The 10,891-nt window shown below is 38.6% G+C and overlaps 1 protein-coding gene across 1 annotated transcript in view; it reads right to left on the bottom strand.

The window, feature by feature from the left end:
- Positions 1-7,387, bottom strand: part of LOC107084045 (small conductance calcium-activated potassium channel protein 1-like) — a 12,159-nt gene extending 4,772 nt beyond the window's left edge. The window contains exons 1-4 of the mRNA XM_015373689.1: positions 6,536-7,387; positions 6,038-6,133; positions 3,407-3,694; positions 2,676-2,797 (exon numbers count right to left, since the gene is read on the bottom strand). Of these exons, the coding sequence (XP_015229175.1) occupies positions 2,676-2,797; positions 3,407-3,694; positions 6,038-6,133; positions 6,536-7,387 (1,358 nt within the window). The remainder of the gene's footprint in view (positions 1-2,675; positions 2,798-3,406; positions 3,695-6,037; positions 6,134-6,535) is intronic.
- Positions 7,388-10,891: the final 3,504 nt, after the last annotated feature.

The following is a 10,891-nucleotide window of genomic DNA, read 5'->3' on the forward strand; positions in this document are numbered from 1 at the left end:
ATGTTGCTTCTATTTTCAAATATCCATTACTGTTAAAATTTCCTATAGCTGTATATTAGTTATTTATTCTCCAGGTGCACAGTTTTATAATGTTAAAACACTTTACAGTACAGTATGTTATTATTTATCTTCTAACTCTTCACTATTATGTTATTCCTATACATTTTTCTAAGATCCACATTCGTCTGACCATTTTTTTTTCTATAATCTTTTTGCTGCTGTAAACACCACATTTTTCCTATTGTGGGACATAAAGAGATTTACTGTTTCTATTTCTAATTCCAAGATCACATACACATACAATACACAGTAGATATTATCAGTGGAAGGTCTTTATCCTGTTCTGAAATGTACACAGTTGTTACTGTAAGGATTGGTTTTCTACATTTTATGCGGAAACAAAATATGGTAAAAGTATTTCCTCTGCATTATTTTTTCATACAATTTTTTTGTTTTTAACACCAGATTTTGCACATTAAGTGTGTCTGTCTGCATCATTTCTAAGCATTAAATTAGATGCTACTATCCAACAATAACTCAGTACTCAAGTAGGCTTTTTACCAACTTTTTATCTTTAACATAAAAAAAAAACATTAAAGTAGTGCTTCTCTTACTTGCGTTAAACTTTTGGCTCCCTACCCACTTCTGCCATCTATGGATCTCCCGCTCCCTTTTCCCCTCACTCGTGAACACCCAAGATACTTGAAGCCCTCCACTTCAGGCAGGAACTCTCCTTCTAATTGAAGGGGAAAAGCCACCTTTTTTCTACTTGAGAACCATGGCCTCAGACTTGGAGGAGATGATTCTCATCCTGGCCACTTCACATTCAGCTGCCAAACGCCCTGTATCCACTGTATGCTGTGGATCTTGGCAGGAGGGAGCGAAAAGAAACACTACATCTGCAAAGAGCAGGGATGAGATCCACTGGTCTGCAAACCAGACCCGCTGCGGCCTTTGGCTACGCCTAAAAATCCTGTCCATAAAGGTTATGAAGAGGATCAGTGAAAGAGGACAGCCCTGCTAGAGTCATAGAGAATGGGTCCGACTTAATGTCGGACCACCCGCTCTACAGGTATAAAGACTGGAGGGCCCCACGTAAACAGTCCTCTGTATCAACTATGCAGTTTGTACAGTAGGAAAATATTATAACACTTAAAAAATTATACTTAAAAAAAGCAACAACAAAAAATAAGCCAAACAAAACAAAAAAATTGCTATGATTTAAACAAAATCAGCAGTAAAATACTAGTTTGTCCAAAGCTTTGATCGAGAAATAAATACACGGTTTTGTGTTATTAATCAGCAGGGAGCAAATAATATTTCAAGTTTTGAAAATAATTAGATTTGATAAAGTTTTAGAAATGTATGCAGTGGATTCATCAGAACTGACTGGAGATTTTGCTTGATCTCTTTGAGAGCAAAACAGAATAGAAAATGTGAACACACATTATATACACAGGAAAACTGGTCAGTGATGTGATTAGGGAATTTGTGAATTGGACTACTCTACAGCATGCAACCAGATTTTGACTTACAGGGATGAAAAGCTGCAACAGTTGGGATGAATATATTTGCACACATTTTTTTCAACTAAATTGCATCGTTCAGTTCTCCTTAAAAGGAATATATTACTGAAGCTCCCACATCTTAGCTCTACATTGATAAAGCTCTGCTGATCATTAAGGACTGCTCCTGTTTGCAGCCCTTTCTCATGATCCCATGTACTTTGATTCATTTTGGGTCCTAAAATGTCTTCAATGCATTGTTTACCTGAACCCACATATTTCCGGTAAGATTTAGTTTTTTTTTTAGACTTTTCCACAACTTCAATATTCTTCTTACAGAGTCGTTTCTAAATGATTTTTGACTCACAGTGATGCTCAATAACAAAATCTCTTTTCAGATTCCCTTTTCTGCCAAACAACTGATGTTTTTGGGGTCAAAAGCAACTGGTATTTAGACATCATTCATACACCTATGGAAAAACACTATTTGTTTTAGAAGAAAGCAACATCAGATCATGATGCTGGAAGCATGTGTTGCTGCAAGGATGGTTTCCTGTGGTTCTATGCATTGTTATTTTGCCAAAATGTATTTAGACATTTCATTTAAAAGTTTGTTTATTTTTATCCCATCTATGAATATTCTCCACCGAGGTGATAGGAAACTTAAACTAGGACTACCAGGAAGAAAATCTGCTTACCTATACATTTTTACAATTATTATTTTTAGTCTTTATAACAGCTCTGCAGACTTTGAACAATCCAACCAGAAAAGCTTTACTTCAGTATTCTGGGAGGCTGAATGCTGAAATGCCTGGCTAAGGGTTCTCATACTGTATGTCATGTCAGTTAAAGTTTACTGCATATAGTCATGTTAAAGTTGTGACAAAAATCATTTATTCAGAGATGTCTACACCTCTGAAAATGAGTGCAAGACAATAAATACAATAACATTTGACTGTTTTCACGATGTTCACAACAATGTATGGCTTCTTCAACAAATCAAGAGGGAAAACAAATAAATAAAAGGAATCAGTTATGATACAAAACCTTTGTATGGTATTTGTGGGTAAAAAAAAGTCTAGGACTTTTATAGAGATATATAAAAATTTTTAATTTATATGACCTACTATGAATTTCCTCAAACAACAGAGAAACAATCAACAGGCCTACCTTTCACACACATGTAGGCCCCATGCTGCCACAATCCACAGAGAAACACTGAAAATCATCAGGACGGTGCCAGGGTAGGTAGTCATTAGCGTTTTCCCAACAAACCTGGTGTTGAAGTGGATCTAACGATAAAAAAACATGTATTATGTCATAGTTTTGAAAAAAAAAAAAGAGATGGTACTTTGCCAGACTATTTAAAATAGCACCTGTCAGATTATCCTTACATAACACAGAGGAGATGAGGGATAAGAAGAGAGTTTGCAATCTGTCTGGATACATGGACAATAGGTTCACTTTTGGGAAGGAGGGAGGGATGCAGGCATCATTTTCATCAGTTTTAAATAGCACTAAAATGTGAGGGATTAGCCGGGTGGACATGTGCTGATATGGAAAAGGAAACGTAAAGGAGTCACTGAGGGACAGTATTAGCATGTTTAAGACCAGCAGGGTAAATGAAAGTGAAACTGTTAGTCACACCTCAAGCGTCACACTTCTACAGACCTCTCGGCCCACCTAGACACAAACAGATGAGGATATAAACAGATGAGGATGAAATGTACAAAACTGAAAGCTAGCACAAGTCATTGCCCAATATTTTCCCTTTAAGACAGGTTGCTTCCCCCTGGACACTTTGTAATTAAAAGTTTTAAGTTTGTATTTACACATTAATGTACAGTAACTGCCGTTGGGCCAGATTAAAGAAAGCAGGTCAAGGAAAACCTTCCCCCGACCTTGTTTAGTGCTCCGATGCTCCGGGAGGCCGTGTCTGTGAAGAGGCGGCTGTGCAGCATCATTGCTCGACCCAGCAGGTACAGCCTGAGAAACATGGGCAAAGCCAGCATGATCTCCAGCTCCGTCTCTGAGAGCGTGGTACGGACCTGGGTCTTCTGGAAGTATGCCAACAGCCCCACCGGATAGGGATGGATGGCCACTATTACCAGCTCCAAGACAATCAGAGCAAATCGGTCCGTGGTCATGGCTATCCTCCAGTCCTCTGCACCAATATCATGAACGTAAAGCTGTCACAGGGGTGAGAAAAAAATATGAAGCTGAAGCAGGATTCTATTCTAGTTTTTTATTTTGTTTAGGATAAAGTGTATCATAATAAATAAGCTACTTTTACCAACTCTCTCAATTTTAACTTGTTTTTTTTTTTATTTAAAACGGGATACCACATGGTAGCTCCCTTAGTCCCCTGTTTTTTAAGTTATATATAGGATTGGGAGGAACAACATCTATATGATGTGGTAATATTAAGGACTTTATGTAGAGGGCATTTGTTTTGGTTAAAAACTGTTGGGAAAAAGTTCAAGTCTAAAACCTTTCCCTCCAGTCCTTCCATTGGAAGAAAGCCCAGGGAACGGCCCAGGACTGCAGACACTATTTCTCTGCGGACAGCATTGGAAAAATGGGAATTGGAGAAATAGACCAGAGATAAACAACATAGCCACAATTCCAAGATCCATTTGAATTCCGCATTTTATTCTAAGTTGGATGAAATCAATTAGAATTTTTCTAAATTAAACTTATTGTGCCAATGAATATTATATTATACATTATTTATCTTAAGGATGTCCAACTTTTCAATAAAAACACATAATTTCTTCACATTTACACTGTGTGACATAAAGATTTGCTCACCTTCATATTATTTTGGTGTTATGATAGAGAGCTTCAGCCATTCGCTAAATTCTGGCACGTCACCCAATCAGCTCGAAGTATTGTACTATATGTCCGTCCTTTTCATGGACAGATTGAACTGCAGCCATCCCAGATTGATAACTAGAACTAAACTCAGTTCTACACATATCAATCTGGCTACTGCCAGGTTACTTCTGAGTAGCATGGGTTCATAAGTAAAGTAGAAATCAGGAAGATGGTGTTACAGACTAGAGAAAGGAGCTAAACCCCAAACCGCTCACTAACCACTAACCCTTAACTATTAAGTGTCACTCGCAATAATGTTACACTTGCAGCTGTGGAAGGTGTTTGGACTGTACTTGAGGGGTATAAATGGGAATAGGATGGCCTCCCACCTCCAAGAGAAAGGAAAAGCAGTCATTCCTATGTGTGTGGTTGTAGCTCTGTGGCACAGGTTAACATAATATAACACCAAACATTTGCCATTTTCCATCAATCCATCCATCCATCCATTTACTGACACATTTATCCCTCTTGGGGTCGCGGGGAGTTCCTGATCCCTATCTTCAGCTGTCTACAGGCGAGACGCAGGGTACACCCTGGACAGGTCACCAGACCATCACAGGGCAACAAAGAGACAAACAGGACAAACAACCATTCACACTCACACCTAAGAAGAATTTAGAGAAGCCAATTAAAATATATATATATTTTTTTTGACTTTTTGGAGGAGGCTGGAGTACCCAGAGAGAACCCACACATGCACAGGGAGAACATGCAAACTCCATGCAGAAAGATCTCAGGCCGGGAATCGGACCAGGAACATTCTTGCTGCAAGGCAGCAGTGATACCTACCATTTTCTTTAAAAAAAAATCTATCCATTCAAATAAAACTACCGTATTTCAAAGAGGACGTTCCATTTAGGGATTAATTACATCTTTTTCTTTTTCCTAACTTATAATTTTCTGTATGTTTGATAAAGATGCAGGAAACCAGAGGTACTTATATGCACATGTTTCCTCTGCCATTAGTTCACCATTACACCTGCTGCCAGATTCTAGTGAGCCAGCACTAATGCACTATTTAAGGGCTGAACTGTCCACTAGCCCTACCCACTACGTGGTTTGGGACGACCCTTAATGTGGCTGACCCTCCACGGGGAATGTGTAAATAGAGGGTTAGTGTTTAGGGGATGGTTTGGGATTCAGCCTTCTTCTTACCCATTTTCAGACATAAGCACTAAATTATACATATAATATATTCTTATATTTCATTATTTATATTTAATGTTTTTATGCATTCAATTTGTAATTTTTTTAGAGTGTCTGAGATACAGTTCTTCATTTATAGTACCGGTTTGGAATGTTTTTGTTTTCTTCCTGTAATCCTTCCTTAAAAATGAGGGAGTAGGAGCTAAGAATGGCCCCAGGAGCTACAATTAGCCAAATTTGGAATCAGCAAATATATAAATCTCTCCTCTGGGGATAGGGTTTTGTATCTATGCCAAAAATATGTTTTGAAAAAAAGTTTGCATTCATACCGCTGAGTATTTTTTTTTTAAACACAATTCAGGAAAGAAGATCCTAAGAAATAAAGCAGTCCATTGTAAGCTTTTCAAAGATACCAAAATGATAATAATAATAATGCCTTTGATTTCAGAGATTTCAACAGATGCATGAAGGATCATTTTAAATGATTTAAGAATGACCAGCTGTTGTACCTGCACCTCACAGCAGTGATAGGCAACAATGAGGCCCAGCAGGATGAGCGTTGACAAACTGATGACTGATTTGAAAGAAAGGGAGTAGATGGAGCTCTGGAGGAAAAGCACATGAAAAAATATTCACAATAAACATCTTTTATTTTAGCTCACCACCGCAAACACAAAGCTGAAAAAATGCAAGCAGAATAACGTAGAAGAACTGAATGAGAGATATGAAAGATTTCACAAAATGTATATTCATTCTCAGTATTGACTTATCTAAAAATAAATTGCAAATAATCCCCTACTCCAAAAAGGCAAATGAATGCAGAAATGTAAAAGTAAAAAAAAACTAATAGTGGTGCTCAAACTTGCTGCTAATTGAAAACAACTTAATCTAATGTTGCATTTTCCTGTCCTTTATTATAAATAGTGAACATATTAGTCACTAGAACTGGGCAATATGATGTGTGAAATTACTCTTGCAGAGTGTTAGTACTCCAGAAGCACTCTGACCTTGCTGTAGATGCTCCAGGACAGCTCCGTCTCCATCACCATCATGAACACTCCAAACAAGCCCACAGCCAGGGCGCAGTCGTTCAGCCGCTGCCTCCTCAAAAACAGGGCCCTCCTGCGGACCAACCGCCAGCCGATGTTGTGTGTCCTCCAATATGAGTCCTTCTTGGCGTCCTCTTTGCGTCTGGGGCTGTGCTGAGGACTGGGGCTGGGGCTCCTGCGGAAGAGCTTGGCCCCTGGAAGTGGACCCCTGGTTTCTCCTGGGCGCTGGTGAAATTGTGGCGCCTTATGCGGTTGCTGTTGAACGTTGTCATCCTTACTGGTGATGATGATCTCTGGGAGACTCTTGCGATCATGCATTTCCAGAGAAACATTGCCCGACTTGCGGCACCCTCGACCTTCAACATCCCTGATATCCAGGTTGGACCTGCTGTGGCCCTTAAACGGGGATCCACAAGGGGAGATTGGTACATCAGTGAAGGACGTGACTGTCTCCTGGAGTCTATTTGAGCCAAGATATTTAGCTTTGCTTTGTTGGTTGCGCTCCTTTGTTCCTGGATTTTGTGGCCTTTTCTCATATTTTTTCTCCTTGCCCTTAGTTTTCTCTCTCCTCCTGCTGGATCGAGGTGTTGCCGTCACATAGAGGTGGCCGTTGTATAGAGGTGTTGTAGCCATTGCCTGGGTTCTGTCCAACCACACTGTGTGATCAATGGACGTCTGGACCGTGTGGTGTGGTCCACACTGCGGCGAGTAGGCCTGAGGTGGGACCATCCGTGGTGGAAGGAGGGGTCGGTGGTCCTCCGGCTCGTCTCCATCCACCACTGTTGAGTTCATTGATGGGGAGTGCTCCATGGTGAAGGGAATCTTTTAAGGAGTTTTAAGCTGTAGATGAATGATTTTATTATACAAAACAAGAGAAAGGGTTAAAACTGTTTGAACAGATGGTGGCAGCAGTTTGATGGAACTTGGATCTGAAGCTTAGTAAGAAGAGATTTCCCTCATTTTCCTTATCTGTCAGATTCATATATGCTCACCTTTTACAAGTCTTCAATGCAATGCCCGTATCACTTCTGCATAGCTCTAAATCTAAAAGAGAAAATATTATTTCTTCTATTTCTTTGTTCCTACCTTACTGTCCAGGCTCAGGTCTGAAAGTAATTCACAGCAAGGATTAAAAAGCAGCTTTGTCTGCTTGCTCAGTCCTGGAGGTCACATCAGCCTGAATCAAAAAGATCTTCATGTAAACTCCTTAAAAGGACCCAGCGGGATCATTTTGATCCGAAAACCATTAAACAAAGATTCAGCACCAATAAACCTGGTTCCATTCACAGCCAAATGTGAATCCAAATGTTTGCACCTTTCATGTTTAAGCTTTCCAGCATGCAGTATCAGAGAGATCCTCCAATAGATGTAGATGTTGCTCAGGAACTTCCCCTGAAGGCAGAGAGTTGGAGCTATTGATATCCATCGTATCTATAGACATTTATTCAGCTGCTTTATGATTGTCCGCCATCAGGGCATCCTCCTTAAAGCTCAGAGGGAGCTTAATGACAGCAAAGACTAAGTTGCAGATGTTGCAAAGGCAATGACTAGGTCATCTGTCAGAGGGGATTGGCAGACTTCATCCCCTGGCCTGTGGGTGTGTTTATGTGTTTGGGTGTGTGTGTGCGTTTGGAAAAGGCCCCCAGGGCAAAAGATCAACCTGGAAAAATTCTCAAAGTCCGCACAAATATGCTATTTTGCTACATTTCATCTATAATCTCTTTAATTGGACTCATTATTTCAAAATGGGAAGAGCATTTATGATACACTCTGGAAAAAAAAATAAAAATAAAGAAATAATCCTATATCAGTTCAGCAGATTAGTATAGAAGATTATTCAGGTGAAATAGAGATTGTGAGGTGATGAGATTATGAAATATTAAATATGTCAGCCGATTCGAGCAATAGGGTGGAGTATTAAGGGCCGGAGTCCTAACAATGACATTCAGCGTCATGAATTTATCTAAATCCCTGTGACAGATGGGTGCAAAGATAATAGAACTGCCTCCGAGTGGAAATATCCAAGGAGCAAGAGTGGGTGGAGTGCAACCGGATAGTACAGGACAACAACAAAAAAACTGTATTTAATCAGAAGACAGCATGTATTTAAGGGCGGATTGAGTGAGAAAAGCGGTGGAGTAACAGCAGGTAACATCCACTCTGATTTGAACTTCTTCAGACTCCTCCAGATGAATCCTTAAGTGTTTTAAAGTATTCACAAACCCTTATTTTTGGGAAGGTTTTATTTAATGTAGCATCACAAATACTGCCCACTTGTTAAGTAGAAATGAAAATATTAAATGTTCTGTCTAGGTGTTGACTTTGATTGGACCTTTCTATAACATGAATATGCTGTCATTGCTAAACTGGCTTTATGTATAGGGTCATCGTCCTGCTGCAGCATCAGGTCTGTTGCGACCTACCACAGGGATCCATGTCACATGTAGACACATGCTCTCCTTCTCTGTCCCTTTTTAAAAAAAATTGCACTCAAAAGATTGATTCCAGTTCCGATGCTGAACTTGCACCAGTTACCTTTGCATATTTTCTGGGTTTGTGCGTCAGCATCATTTCCTGAATACTTTGTTCATAAAAATGAAGACATTTATTCATTTAGAAATGGCAGTGTACTTTTTGTACAGCTTTCCAATTCCAAATCTTAATACTCCTGGAGTATGGATGGATGGATGAATAGAAAATGTGCAGTTTCAGTTTGATTTCATCTGCAGCAGTGAATTGCAGGATAAAGCCTGGCCAGGGTTAAATCTGTTGCAGGGAAACATGGAGACACACATGACAAACAACCATAGACAGAATCCAGGCATGTGAAGAGAGAACAAGCAAACTCCATGCAAAAGACCCCAGGCTGGGATCTGAACTCAGACCTTTTTGGTACAATGCAGACTGCAATGACATCTAGTAAAACCAACATTTTGGTTTCATTTAAAGGAACTATATTCTCCCAGTTCTTTCCTGGCTTGTCAAAATGTTCTGCAGCAAACTTTAAGCAAGTTTCAATATGATTCTTCTTCGTCAGTGGAGGTTTGCTCTGTGAACAAGCATGCCATGATAAATCTATGGATGCATTGAGTGCATTACTCACCATCGAAACAGCTGCTTCTGCTTAATCCTGTTATTTCTAAAGCTCTCTTTGAATACTTCTTGGCTTTTGGACAGCTGCTCTGATTATTTATTGGTTTCCCTTTCAGAAATATTGTAAGATTAAAAAGAAATCACTCAATTTACTTCAAGGCTAGTTTACAGTAAAATTACATCACGGTGCCAGCGCTGCTTCCTGGAACATTTAGATCCTTTGAAATATACGTAATACCAGTACAATCAATCAAAATATTCTGCAAAAATAATGGTTGGAAGGAGTGTTCAGAAAACTCTCTGCTTTAATGCATTGTGAGATTCATCTTGAGGCCAACATTAGGACTATACTGTATAAGGTTAAATGTATCTTATCCTGATTGTATGTCTATATTTGAACTTATCTGCATTTCCATGAACAGTGGTTTGTGAGAATGTGTCTGTGAAGTTCAATTCATGAATAAATGAATTCATACTGAACGGGGGCAGTGTTGCTTTCTAAATACTTTCAGATTTCTGCTGTTTTATTAGCCTTCTTGGTTTCCTTTTATTCATATATTTTATTACCTTCTCCTTTTGAAAAGGTAAAATAATGTTTAAGTAAAAAAAAAAGATAATGTTCACAACCAATATTCATTCCCTGTTATATTCTGAATTAATACACCTAACATGACCCATTTATTTCTTTTTAAATTTTTTTTAATGCACAATTTTATCTAATAGTTCCATTAAATCTATTTACCTAAAAAAAACATTGTGAAGTTTAATATTGATTGTATTAGGCTTAATGCTCATCATGGTTAATCCCAGTGTTGTTCGGACTTTGTGTCTGTATAGTACAGGTATACAGTATAGTAGCCCGGAGGTGCAAATGCACTGGAAATACATAAACAGTCAGCAAATACAAAAAGTACTAGAAACAAAACAATGGGATTATAAAACACACAAAAATTGACTAAAATAAAATACATGCAAAGGAAAACACTGCAAAAGAGAAATGTTGCAATCTTAGAAAGTAGAGAACAGTAAGGTTCAGCTGCACTGACAATGTAATATGTTCTGCAAACAGTTGAGGGTAACTAACAAAAAAAAAATATCAAAACATATTTAGAGGTTAAATGCTAAAAAAAAAGCAAAAACAACTGTATTTTCAGAACACCTGCAAACTAGCTATGGTCAATCAATCAATCAATCAATCAATCAATCAATCAATCAATCAAT

This window comes from Cyprinodon variegatus, unplaced genomic scaffold (genome assembly GCF_000732505.1).
Source record: "Cyprinodon variegatus isolate N-32 unplaced genomic scaffold, C_variegatus-1.0 Scaffold91, whole genome shotgun sequence".
Classification (NCBI taxonomy): domain Eukaryota; kingdom Metazoa; phylum Chordata; class Actinopteri; order Cyprinodontiformes; family Cyprinodontidae; genus Cyprinodon; species Cyprinodon variegatus.